The 14434-nt window shown below is 42.1% G+C and overlaps 1 protein-coding gene across 5 annotated transcripts in view; it reads left to right on the plus strand.

The window, feature by feature from the left end:
* mbd6 (methyl-CpG binding domain protein 6) overlaps nucleotides 1-14434 on the plus strand; it is a 211044-nt gene that overhangs the window by 155587 nt on the left and 41023 nt on the right. For 4 of the 5 annotated variants that reach the window (XM_055638685.1, XM_055638684.1, XM_055638687.1 and 1 more), the window contains 2 exons: nucleotides 3767-3981; nucleotides 6288-7514. In XM_055638685.1, the coding sequence (XP_055494660.1) occupies nucleotides 3767-3981; nucleotides 6288-7514 (1442 nt within the window). The remainder of the gene's footprint in view (nucleotides 1-3766; nucleotides 3982-6287; nucleotides 7515-14434) is intronic. The other variant, XM_055638686.1, reaches the window with a different exon arrangement.

Consider the following 14434-nt stretch of genomic DNA (forward strand, 5'->3'; position numbering starts at 1 on the left):
CCTATCAACTCCATTCTCCTGCTTTCTCCCGATAACACCCGAGTCCATTTAAGATTTTCTTTTTTGGAGTAAGCTATCAAATCAAATAGAAGTTTTCAAAGTATCTAAGGTTTTGGTGAACCTTCCTGTTAAATATCCTTACCTGCCCCCCTCAATGTAATGCATAAATATTGCAATGATGTGTTAGATGATTAAAACTTAGAGCACGTTTCGGAAGTAAGGAGAAATTGAATGGGTTCGTGCCGATTTGAAATGCAAGTTATTTTACAAATAGCTGATACTGTTTAATGTGGCAACGTCTGAGTTGATTGAGGTACTGATTCATGGAAATTTGAGGACTGCCTCATTTAAGAAATCTAAATTAGATCTGCTGTATTAACGAAAATTGAACAAAACATTCCAGTAAGCGGCCAGAAAGTTCCCAGCGAACCAATAGACAATAGGTGCAGGAGTAGGCCATTCGACCCTTCGAGCCAGCACCGCCATTCAATGTGATCATGGCTGATCATCCCCAATCAGTACCCCGTTCCTGTCTTCTCCCCATGTCCCCTGACTCCGCTATCTTTAAGTGCCCTATCTAGCTCTCTCTTGAAAGTATCCCGAGAACCGGTCTCCACCGCCCTCTGAGGCAGAGAATTCCACACTCACAACTATCTGTGTGAAAAAGTGTTTCCTCATCTCCGTTCAAAATGGCTTACCCCTTATTCTTAAACAGTGGCCCCTACTTCGGGACTCCCCCAACATCAGGAACATGTTTCCTGCCTCTAGCGTGTCCAAACCCTTAATAATCTTATATGTTTCAATAAGATACCCTATCATCCGTCCAAACTCTAGCGTATACAAGCCCAGCCGGTCCATTCTCTCAGCATATGACAGTCCCGCCATCCCGGAAATTAACCTTGTAAACCTACACTGCACTCCCTCAATAGCAAGAATGTCCTTCCTCAAATTACGGGACCAAAACTGCACACAATACTCAAGGTGTGGTCTCACTAGGGCCCTATACAATTCTTTGCCTATTTGCTCCTATACTCAACTCCTCTTGTTATGAAGGCCAACATGTCATTTGCTTTCTTCACTGTCTGCTGACTTTGAAGAATGCTTACTTTCATTGTCTGATGAACAAGGACCTCCAGATCTTGATGTACTTCCCCTTTTCCCAACTTGACACCATTTAGATAATAATCTGCCTTCCTGTTTTTGCTACCGAAGTGGATAACCTCACATTTATCCACATTAAACCGCATCTGCCCACTCACCCAACCTGTCCAAGTCATCCTGCATTCTCATATCATCCTCTTCACAGTTCACACTTGCCACCCAGCTTTGTGTCATCAGCAAATTTGTTAACGTTACTTTGAATCCCGTCATCTAAATCATTGATGTATATTGTAAATCGCTGCGGTCCCAGCACCGAGCCTTACGGTACCCCACACGTCACTGCCTGCCATTTTGAAAGGGACCTGTTAATCCCCACTCTTTGTTTCCTGTCTGCCAGCCAATTCTCTTATCAATGTCAGCACTCTACCCCCAATACCATGTGCCCTAACTTTGCCCACCAATCTCCTATGTGGGACCTTATCAAATGTTTTATGAAAGTTTGGGTACATTACATCCACTGGCTTTCCCTTGTCCATTTTCCTAGTTACATCCTCAAAAAATTCCAGAAGATTAGTCAAGCATGATTTCCCCTTCATAAATCCATGCTGATTCGGACTGATCCTGTTACCGCTATCCAAATGTGCCGCTATTTCATCTTTTATGATTGACTCCAGCATCTTCCCCACCACCGATGTTAGGCTAACTGGTCTATAATTCCTGTTTTCTCTCTCCTGCCTTTCTCAAAAAGTGGGATAACATTAGCTACCCTCCAATCTACAGGAACTGATCCTCAATCTATAGAACATTGAAAAATTATCACCAATGCGTCCACAATTTCTAGAGCCACTTCCTTAAGTACCCTGGGATGCAGACCATCAGGCCCTGGGGATTTATCAGCCTTCAGTCCCATCAGTCCACCCATCACCATTTCCTGACTAAAGTGGATTTCCTTCAGTTCCTCCGTCACCCCAGATCCTCTGGCCACTAGTACATCAGGAAGATTGTTTGTGAACACCAGTGAACACTGCAATGGCCTTAAAACATCATTTGGATAAGCAGTAAATGTGATTGGAAGATCGATTAGACAAAATTACAAAGAAAGTAGTTAACATGTCAAGTCTGTAGACAGTAATTAAGTTGCCAAGTCTGTGTAAAGCGGTACTGAGAACATAGGCTTTAATTGTATTGGAACTTTTGTACAATCTCACTTTGAATAGTGTCTGGTTATGAATACCCAGTTATAAGTATTCACTTTGGGGAAACATGACCGTAAAGGATAAATGGTTTCTTCGCTTCCCATCTTTATAAAATGAATGCAAAAGCAAAGGAAATAAGATATTTTATCTTGTCCCTCCAAGATATTTGTTTTAGGCATCATCTGAAGTGTAGATTGAAAATCTCTTAAAACTGTATGCTTTTAGACACTTCCTTCCTCGCCTTCATAATATGCTGCATAAAGAAAATTCTTGCCTTAACTATGATTCTTGCCCTAGTGACGTTTGATTGTTAACTCTCTACCATGAGAAACAGCCTCTTTTTTGATTTATTTATTGAAATTTATTATTAAATTATTATCAGAGAACAGTTGTTTTAACATTGGTTCTTTGGGTGCACCACAGGACCTTCCTGAATTTTGATTTCTGACATTGATTTAAGAGGCACTGTGTGATATAATGTGAATTAGGCTGAAAATTCACTATTGTCCCGTTGAAACCTCTTTTTATTATTTTCCAAATATCAGTTCAAGTATAATTGGTATTTTGGGGAGTAAATTTTTTGTAAATTTGCTCGTAAAGGTTTCCATAAATATTTTGCAACTTTTTAGTTTTACTAAGAACCTGGATCACTGCACTTGAGCAACAATGGTTATCATTTTTAATAGTAACTAGACCAAGTGCCGATTTGAAATAGTTTGGATTTTTTTTTACATTTCTGATGGGGATTAAATACATTCAGTGAATAAAATGCACTCAATCTTAATGACCTTATGCCAGTTTGTTAAAGTTAATGGTCCTCATTTATGCTCTGATTTTTTTTTTAAATGAAATTAGCTTTACGGGATATTATACCTGTTCTTTAACATCCATTTGTCCAAGAATTAATGTTTAATAACTTAATGTCTTCAGAGATGTCGGTTCAGCAACACCCATTCTAAGTTGCCCATTTTAGGTCTAGCAACACAATCCCTTCAAGCCAATCACAGGAAACAAAACTGGAAGTATTTTCTTTAAACCTATTGAAAGATTAAAGTGCATTTTCCAATTAACTAGATGGTAGATACTAGCCTCTATGAAGCAAAAAGAAAATGCAGTGAATTCAGTTCATAATTGGGTAGATACTATTGTACTTGGTTTAGTGCTCTGGATATCTTGAATCCATGAAATATGTTATGCGTATGTTTTTTTTGTATTGTTGGCTAAGCAATATACATAGAAATTATCTTTTTTGTTTTGCTGAAATTATGATCGGTTAATACAGCTTCCCAGCAAACATGGGTAACAAATCTACTATGTATTTTTAAAGCTTTCTCTCTTATTGCAAAACTGAACTTTTTAACTTATTTTTCTGTGTTTGATTGTATATGCTTATTTTGGGATTGTGCAGCAGAAGTTGCCGTTTACACCACTGAGATGCACTTTCATTTGTCTTTTATCGTTATGTCCAGGTGATGTACCTTTATTCAATAATAGTATCAACAACCCACAATTAAGCCATCTCCAGACATTGCTCAACAGTAATCAGATGCTTCCACAGACTCATCATCAACTTCTACAAAGTCTGCAAGGGACTCATGGTCTCCAGGAGTTTCAGAATCACACTTCGCTTTCAGGCCCAAGCAACCCTCTCAACCCCATGTCATGTTTTTTTCAAAACTTTCAGGTAAGTAATTAACTCAGCTCATCTTGCAATTACTGTATTAATAAAATAAATCAGAGAATGCTGGCAGAACTCAGCCAATATTTGTGCAAAGAGAAACAGAATGTTTCAGATGGAAGCACTTTCATCAGCACTGTGGAGAGAGAAAGCAACTTGGTCCAGGTCATGAAAAGGTGGAGGTTGGTAAAGAGTGGAACACCATGAGATGTTTATAATAGGTTGTAATAATAGTGCCATTAAATAGAGATTGTGTAATGTGTTGCAAATGTTGTACAGTCTGAGTGACATTGTATGGTTTGCAATGTGTATAGATGCTGTTCCTTGAGGTGCTTCATTCAAAATGTGCTTCAGTTACTTCTATAACATATTCCGCACCTTATTACTATGATTTGAGCATTATCATTCTTAAAGAAAAGATTTAACGCATGAACACCTTGCTTAGCTTTTCTGAAAACTTTTACCTCCAGTCATATTCAGTTAATCCCTAAGTAATCGTAATTTGCTTTTTTTTTTATGCACTAGGATGAATGCTAGCAAACTAAATTGATGTAATTTTCAATTTTACCCAACATAATCATGAATTTGCAGCACAGATGTTTGCCGCATATGTGCTCTGAACTCATGATTATGGAAGGTTAATAGAATATAGAGCAGCACAGAAACAAACCTTTCAGCCCACAATGTTTGTGCTGAACATGATGACAAGGTAAACTAATCTCATCTACATGCATATGATCCATATCCCTCCATTCCCTGCATATCCATGTGCTTATCCAAAAGTCTCTTAAATGCCACTTTTGTATCTGCCTCCACAACCACCCCTGGCAGCGCATTCCAGGCACTCATCTCACCTGAGTTATTCCTTTTTAGTCTTTGATATTTCCACCCTGGGGTAAAAGGTTCTGACAGTCAGCCCTATTTGTGCCTTTCCAAATTTTATATGCTTCTCCTCCAGCATACCAGAGACAACAATCGAAGTCTGCCCAACCAATCCTTACAATTAATACCCTCTAATCCAGGCATCATTCTGGTAAACCTCTTCTGCACTTTCCAAAGCCTCCATATCTTTCTTGTAATGGGGCGCCCAAATTCGCACATGATACTCCAAATGCGGCTTTTCCAAAGTCCTATAGAGCTGTACCATGATTTCCTGACTTGCCTATGATGGCAAGCATACAATATGCCTTAACCAGTCCTATCGACCTGTGTCGCCATTTTCAGCGAGTTGTGGATTTAATGTACCAAACATTTTGTATTAGATTACGTTTTTCACCCATTGAATTGAAATGTTGCCTTTCCTCCCTTTATTGGATGATTAAATGTAACCTGAGGAATGTTGTAACAAGTACTTTGAAGTACCCAGGCTTGGTCATAACTTGCCGAGCCATTGCCATTTGAGACATTGGTGGGAATGGTAGAACTGAACATGAATATTCAATGGTAGGAACTTTGTATCCTGCTGCCCAATGGCATGAGCATGCATTTTCCGATTTCCAGTAACCCCACTCTCTGTGTTGTTTTCCTACTCCTACCAGTCCACCCAGGACCTCTCTCCCTTTGTTCACCCTTTCCATTTACCCCCCCTCCCCCGGGTTCTTTAAACACGCCACTGCCATTCTCCCTAACATGGTTCTGTTTGCCCACCATTATTCCATTATCTTGTTCCAGCCTCTGTGTCTACCTTTACCCCTCTGGCTCCATCTGCACAAAATATTTTCTTGTATTTCCAACAACACCAGCCTCTGTCTCAACATTCATTTTCCCTCCTTCATCTGCCTATATTCCCTCCACTCCCTCCCACTCATCTGCTTCCAGCCTCTGTTTTATCACTCCCTCTCACCCCTCCAACTCACTCCTATATATTGGCCATTTTCCCTCTACATTCTCGGGCCTGATGAAGGGTCTTGACCCAAAGAGTCAACCATCCCTTCACCTCCACAGATGCTGTCTGACCCACTGGATTCTTCAAGTAGTTTATTTTTTTTAAATACTCATAAAGATGAGGTTTGATTATATAGTAGATTAGCAAGTTCAGTTCTCATCTTTCTGATAATAAATAAATAAAATGAAACCAATTATCATTTTATGCGATCAGCAGGAGGGGCTGAGGAAAAAATAATTGTTATTAATAAATACCTGATCCAAATACACATTGTAACTACATTGAAATAATTATTCAGAATAGTTTTTATGGTCCGGTTAAAGTTTAGTTTTATCTGGTGCATGTTAAAAAATAAATATACTTTGTGCATGTACAAACAAATTACACAAAAGAAAAATGTAAAACTGCAGTTTATTTACATTTCCAGGTGAGCCCAGCACATGATGTCTCACTTTCAAATGCACCTGCAAACTCTGAACCAGGAACAATATTACTCGCTGAAGGCTCCCATACTGCACCTCCCAATTTTCATGAGCTGGCGGGTGACCACCATCGAATAGAACAGATTCAAGCAAAGCAAGACAGAGAACAAGTGCTGACTGTGGGTCCTCATGACCCTTCCGTTGATGCTATTTACAAAGCTGTGGTAGATGCTGCAAGCAAAGGGATGCAAGTTGTGATCACTACAGCAGTGAGTAGTACTTCACAAATGAGCCCCATCCCAGCTCTGAGTGCCATGAGTGCCTTTACTGCCTCCATTGCAAACCCTGTGAATCTTTCCAATGCAGTCAACGCGGTGATTCATGGGAAAAGACTCTCCAGCATGGAGAACGACAGTCGACTCAACAATCAAACTATCCTGGCAAACAGGCATGCCAGAGGTGTGAGGTTGCACAAAAATTCTGGGCAAGCAAAATTCACTGCTGAGGGGGAGGGATTTGAATACTTTAAATCGCCAGGTCGCAACACTCCGAAAAAGCAATGGGAAAATGAACAGCAGCCAATTGATGCAACATTGTGGAAATGTGAGAAGTTTCTAGAACACTCTGGCCAAGTAAATCATAGTCCTTCAGCAGAAAGGATGCCTTCCTTTCAGGGAGATCTGTCTGATGCGGGATTACAGCAGAAAAACTGCCAGTTGGACAAAAGATTTCACGAGGACAGCTTCAGGTTCAATAGTCAAAAAAGACACATTGTTAACATGAAAGAAAGGCTAGAGAACACTGTGGAAAGATGCACACATATCAACGGAAACCGGTCTCAACAGAGCAGGAACTTTGGTGAGTTGCTGACAGCCCCCAAACAGGAACTTGCCATAGAGGAGCAATCTCCGAGTTCCTCGGCTAGTTTGGAGGGAATGCCAGGCTCCTTGGCGCACGAATATATTTACAATGGAGATTATAATTCAGAAAACATTAATGGATGTGCTCCAAGTCCGTCAGACACTAAAAGCTTAAGCAGTGATGATGATTTGAGGATTCCAGATTCACCCTCTAACGAATTAATACACTACAGACCAAGGACGTTTAATGTTGGTGACTTGGTCTGGAGTCAATTAAAGGGATTTCCTTCCTGGCCTAGTAAACTGGTGAGAGAAGATGAAGTACACAGCTCCTGTCAACAAAACACTGAAGAGGGGAAGGTAAATAATACAGTAAGCATCATTTTTTGCATATCTATTTTTACTGTACTCTCTAACTGAGAAAGTACTAACCTGAAGTGGACTCTAAATCCTTACCTTGTTTTATCTTGAAGTGATCTTGCTTTAAATGATTCTGAGTAATAATTGGAAAACAAGAATTCCTACTTTGATTACTCTAAAATGTTTAAGTTTGAAGAGGAATTAATCATATTTTTGACTGCTGAATATTTTGTATAGAAACATAGAAAATGGGTGCAGGAGTAGGCCATTCGGCCCTTTGAGTCAGCACCACCATTCAATATGATCATGGCTAATCATCCAAAATCAGTACCCCGTCCCTGCTTTTTCCCCATATCCCTTGAATCCATTAGCCCTAAGAGCTAAATCTAACTCACTCTTGAAAACATCCAGTGAATTGGTCTCCACAGCCTTTGTGGCAGAGAATTCCACAGATTCACAACTCTCTGGTTGAAAAAGGTTTTTCGTCATCTCAATCCTAAATGGCTTACCCATTATTCTTAAACAGTGACCCCTGGTTCTGGACTCCCCCAGCATGGGGAACAACAGCCTGTCCAATCCCTTAAGAATGTTATATGTTTCTATAAGAATCCCTCTTGTAATGTTTGAGACCACGTAACGCCCTGTTGTGACTAGCACAAGCTAAAGGAGAACACGTCCGACATCTTGTAAGTATGATTTATTCTGCCCCACCCAGGGACACTTCTCCAAGGTCACCTGCTCTCGATCACGAGGCAAAGCCCTTTATATTAAAGGGGCACAGGCATATGCGAACTTCACCATTAGGTTTGCTGACCACAGTCATTGAATTCACCCAATCTGTCGGTTCACTCACGGGCTTTATGACTCCCAAGCTTTCCATGCGCTCTAATTCGGCTTTGACCTTATCTCTGATCTTATAGGGGATAGTGCGTGGCGGGTTTTGCTTAGGTTGCACGTTCTCTTGTAGCGCTATGTTGTACTCGTGTCTTTTTAGCCTTCCCAACCCTTGGAAAATCTCACAGTTTTCCTCAATGATCCTTGCAATGTATGACGGGCTCGCACTCACGCCATCAACCGCCTCCTTTCGCACAAGAAGCCCTAACTTTTCACATGTTAGTTTCCCAAATATGGGTTTCACATTCCCCCTCACTATTTGAAAGACAACCCTGTGTTCTTTCTTACCTACTTTGACGTTCCCTTTTGCCTGCCCCACGGGCTTCATTGTATGTCCAGAATAGGACCTCAGTGTCACGTTCGTCTTCAGTAAGTCAAGACCAGTCTTTCTGAACAAGTGCTCGGGCAGGATGTCCACTTGAGCTCCAGAGTCAAGTTTGAACCATATGCCTTGACCCACGTGACCTCAATGCAGCCATTCGTAGGGAGCATTTCCCAATGCCGACGTTCGAGAACATTACAGCCCGCATGCCGAAGGCAGAATGGTTCTCAAAATTTGACGCTACAAGTGGGTACTGGCAGTTCCCACTGAGCGATGACAGCTCGCGTCTGACCACATTTAATACTCCCTTTGGGAGATACCGATACCTCGTGCTTCCATTTGGAATCTCATCCGCAAGTGAGATTTGGCAGCGGGCGATGCAGGAAGAGTTTGGCGATTTACAAGGGGTGGAGATAGTTGTCGACGACATTCTCGTTTGGGGTGTGAACGTAGCACAACATGACGCAAGGGTGAAAGCCCTACTAAAACGGGTGAAAGAATCCGGCCTAAAGCTCAATCCCCGAAAGTCGGTAATGCGCTCAAATGAGATTGAATATGTGGGACATGTCATCTCGCAAGCAGGCGTGTCACCAAGCCCATCTCGTGTCAGCAGCATGCTACAAATGCCATACCCGACAAACAAGGCTGAAGTGCAAATATTACACCTCTTATCCTTCTAAATTTCAGTGAATACAAGCCCAGTCGAGCCATTCTTTCCTCATATGTCAGTCCCACCATCCCGGGAATTAACCTGGTAAACCTAAGCTGCACTCCCTCAATAGCAAGAACGTCCTTCTACAAATTTGTACCACCATAAATTGCTGAAGGATTTTAAGATCCCAACTAAAAAATGCAAGGAACACTATTTCTCTGCCTCATTTAGATTAGATTCGATTTTTTTTAGATAGCCTTTATTGTCATTCAGACCGAAGTCTGAACAAAATTGTAGCAGTCATACATATAATACAATAAAAACAACAATAAACACATATTAACATCCACCACAGTGAGTCCACCCAGCATCTCCTCACTGTGATGGAGGCAAAAGTCTTAGGTCTGCAGTCTCTTCCCTCCTCTTCTCCCTTTGCGCTGAGGCGATACCCCCCGGGCGATGTTATAACAGCCCCGCGGCTCAAACACCGTGGCCCGGGGTGGTCGAAGCTGCCGCCCCCCAGTCCTGCAGACGCAGCCGCTGGCTCGCGGCCGAACCCCGGACTCAGGCCACCACCGCCAGAACACCGTCCCAGCCACCCTCACGTGAGTACTGCGCCGTCTTCAGCCTCGGGCTGGGCCGCCCCGACATGGGCGCCGAACCTCCCCCGGACCGGGCCGCCCGACTTGGGCGTCGCTTCTCCCTCGGGCTGCGAGCGCTGCACCTCCCCGAGCTCGGCCGCTCCGACGGGAGCATCGTTCCACCCTCGGGCTGGCCGCCCTCACGGGAGCGTCACAACCTCTCACGGGAGCACTGTTCCAGCCCTGAGCCGGACCACCCTCACGGGAGCAAGCTCAGGGCGAGTCCTGACGGGCTCTGCCTCCGGAGCCTCGAGGTCGAGAAGGGGAATACGACAAAAAGGTCGCATTCCCCCGCAGGGAGAGACTGCAAACCCCGTTTCAACTCCCCCCCCCCAAAACACAAACTAAAAACCAAAAACTAGACTAACCAAAACAAAATAAACAACACAAAAAACACAAACAAACGGGACTGCCAGTGAGCCGCTGCAGCCAGAGCCGCACCGCCACTCCGATTATCCCGCCACTCCGAATGTAGGCTTTAATAAGTGTAACATCACCAGTTTGTGAAATGGGATGTAGAAGTTATAAGTAGTGCATTGTTTTTAGATGTCACTTAAACTTAAATTAAATTTGCTTTCAATTTGTTCATGAATAAAACTGAATTGCAAATATAAATCGTTTAGGAGATAATAGCAGACATTTTAACAGTACAAGTGATAGGAAGGATATTTCTAACACTGATCACCATTGCGTGTCTCTTTTGCCTGCAAATATTTAATAAATTGCAGTTGAATTATTAATTGAACAGCAAACACGATGTGAGTATTATAAAAGCAAATGATTGTAGATGCTGAAAACCTATCTGAAAATGGAAAATGCTAGAAATAGTCTGTCCAGAACCAGAAGAAAGAGAAACAGTTAACATTTTGGGTCACTTCATCAAGATCATTGCCTTGAAATATTAACCCCTCCTTGGCTACAACTTGTCCTGATTGTTATTTCCAGCAGTGGAAATAATGAACTGCAGATGCTGATTTACAAAAGTATTTCCAGTGTTTTGTTATTTCCAGTATTTTGGTTAATTTTAAATTCTGATTATTTTGCTTTAAGATTAAATAACATGTTGAATAGGTTTGTATTATTTGCATTGAATTGATTTAAATTTTTTAACAAGTTTGTGGTTTGCATTCAAACTGAAATATCAGCAAGATGGTGGTCAACATTAGACCTTTTAGCATCATCAGACTGCCATCCATCATTAGATCAGGATTGTTCAGTGATTTCAAAATATTCTGTTCCTTTTACAACATCTTGACAAATAAATCTGTCTATGCCAATGTGAAACATGACCAAGACCAATTTCCCTCTGGGGATTAATAAAGTTTATCGTATCGTAGACAACATTTTAGATATAGGGATGTGTCATTTGCAGCACCAAATTGCAAGGCAGCATCCATCCCCAACAAGAGAGCATCTAAATCGTCTCCCTTAACATTTCAATAAAAATAGCTTTGTCATTATTCCTCCCATCAACTTCCTGGGAGTTACCATTGACGAGTTGCTCAAACTGGACCAGCCAAGTTTAGAGCGGCAGTGCCACTCCAAAAGCAGATTAAAGTCTGCACCCCATCTACAATATTCAGACATTCCAGTGAATTGTTTACAAAATGTAATGCAGTTATTCTTCATCGTGACTACTCCCAACAGCACCTTCCAAACCTGCACATCCATCATCAGGATGGTATTGGGGAATATTTCCACTGCCTGCAGGGTGCCCTCCATTTCACGCCAGGAGTTATGTACACTGAGTGTATATCTAAGACTCCCTCAAGGGAGAATAAATGCAGTAGCTCAAGAAGGAAGCTCAGCATCACCATCGCAATAGCAGATTGGGTTGAGTAATGAATGCTGTGCGTCCCCAAAAAATAAATAAATAATCATGATTAGTATTTTGGCTGGGTATCTGAAGCAATTTTATTGAGGCAATTGGAAATGATTTATCGAAAAAAATATTTTTTATTTAACAACTATATTCATCATCTGAAAATGACACAATTTTAAATGACTACTAGAAATGTATTTTACCAAGACTATACCAAATCATTTACTGTGTCTTTGATGTACCAGTTTCATATTAAATGTTAAACTATATATATTTATATGTAGCAAACTGGTGTCCTGCTCCAAAAAAAATACATTTAGGATTTTTCACAAAGATTGACAAAAATTGATATAATTACAAAAACTTAAGACTAATTCAAAAAAAATGTGGCCAGTATTGTGTGAGCTGGCTTTTAGTCTAGTTCAAAGTAACATAGAAGACTGAAAAAATTCAATTTACACAAAGCATAAAAAGAAAATTACAGTAAACTAAGTAAATATGAAAAAGTGCAGAAAATGCCAGAAAAGCAACACGGGTCAGCTAGCAGCCGCAAAGAGAAATGACAATTTAACAATTCTGCTGTTTGATTAACTATCAAGAAAGATCTTTTTTCCTCAGATGGACTTGTTGCAAAATATGTTTCATCCTCCCGGTTGCTCAGCACTTTAACTCCCCCTCCCATTCCCAATCTGACCTTTCTGTCCTGGGCCTCCTCCGTCAGAGTGAGGCCCAGTGCGAATTGGAGGAACAGCACCTCATATTTCGCTTGGGTGGCTTTACCCCAGCGGTATGAACATTGACTTCTCTAACTTCAAATAGCCCTAGCTTTCCGTCTCTCTCAATCCCCTCCCCCTTCCCAGTTCTCCCACTAGTCTTACTGTCTCCGACTACATTCTATCTCTGTCCTGCTCCCTCCCTTGACATCAGTATGAAGAAGGGTCTCGAGCCGAAACGTCACACATTCCTTCTCTCCTTCTGTCCCGCTGAGTTACTCCAGCATTTTGTCTTTACCTTTAGTTTATTATTGTCATGTGCATCGAGGTGCAGTGAAATTTGGTATTTGTTGCGTGCTATCCAGTCAGCGAAAAGACTATACACAATTATAATCAAACTGACAAAGTATACAGATACAGTATAAAAGGTATAATGTTCAGTGCAAGATAAAGCCTTGCTGAGGTAACGTGCAGTACAGATGGATTCAATGAACAAAATGAACAAAGGTTGTCTTATGAACAAAGGTTGATGGGGTAATAATAATAATAATAAATTTTATTTATGGGCGCCTTTCAAGAGTCTCAAGGACACCTTACAAAAATTTAGTAGGTAGAGGAAAAACATGTAAGGGGAATGAAATAAATAGCAGAGACATGACTAGTACACAAAGTAAAGACAGAATTCAATACAAAACACAATATGAGGCAATTAATGCACAGATGAAAAGGGAGGGGGACGTGGGGCTAAGGATGGGCAGAGGTGAAGAGATGGGTCTTGAAGCGGGACTGGAAGATGGTGAGGGACACGGAATTGCGGATCAGTTGGGGGAGGGAGTTCCAGAGCCTAGGAGCTGCCCTGGAGAAGGCTCTGTCCCCAAAACTGCGGAGGTTGGACGTGGATGGAGAGGAGACCGGCTGATGTGGATCTGAGGGACCGTGAGGGTTGGTAGGGGGAGAGGAGGTCAGTGAGATATGGGGGAGGCCAGATGGTGGAGGGCTTTGTAGGTAAGGATCAGGATTTTGTAGTTGATCCGGTGGGAGATGGGAAGCCAGTGAGGTTGTTTGAGGACTGGAGTGATGTGATGCCAGGATTTGGTGTGGGTGATGAGTCGGGCGGCTGCGTTCTGGACCAGTTGGAGTCGGTTGATATAGGTGGAGCTGATGCCAAGGAGAAGTGAGTTGCAGTAGTCCAGTCGGGAGGAGATGAAGGCATGGATGAGTCTTTCAGCAGCGGGAGGTGTGAGAGAGGGTCTGGGTTTGGCGATGTTGCGGAGATGAAAGAAGGAGGTTTTAATGACATGGCGGATGTGAGGCTCAAGGGAGAGGGTGGAATCAAAGATCATGCCAAGGTTGCGGGCCTGGGGAGATGGGGAGACAGTGGTGCCGTCGATGGTGAGAGTGGGGTTATTGATTTTGCTGAGTGTGGCTTTGGAGCCTATGAGGAGGAATTCTGTCTTATCGCTGTTGAGTTTGAGGAAATTATGTTGCATCCAGGTTTTTATAGCTGACAAACAGGAGTTGATATGGGAGAGGTGGGGGTTAAACATAGAAACATAGAAATTAGGTGCAGGAATAGGCCATTCGGCCCTTCGAGCTTGCACCGCCATTCAATATGATCATGGCTGATCATCCAACTCAGTATCCCGTACCTGCCTTCTCTCCATACCCCCTAATCCCCTTAGCCACAAGGGCCACATCTAACTCCCTCTTAAATATAGCCAATGAACTGGCCTCAACTACCCTCTGTGGCAGAGAGTTCCAGAGATTCACCACTCTCTGTGTGAAAAAATTTCTTCTCATCTCGGTTTTAAAGGATTTCCCCCTTATCCTTAAGCTGTGACCCCTTGTCCTGGACTTCCCTAACATCGGGAACAATCTTCCTGCATCT

Source organism: Leucoraja erinacea, chromosome 7 (genome assembly GCF_028641065.1).
Source record: "Leucoraja erinacea ecotype New England chromosome 7, Leri_hhj_1, whole genome shotgun sequence".
NCBI classification, from domain to species: domain Eukaryota; kingdom Metazoa; phylum Chordata; class Chondrichthyes; order Rajiformes; family Rajidae; genus Leucoraja; species Leucoraja erinaceus.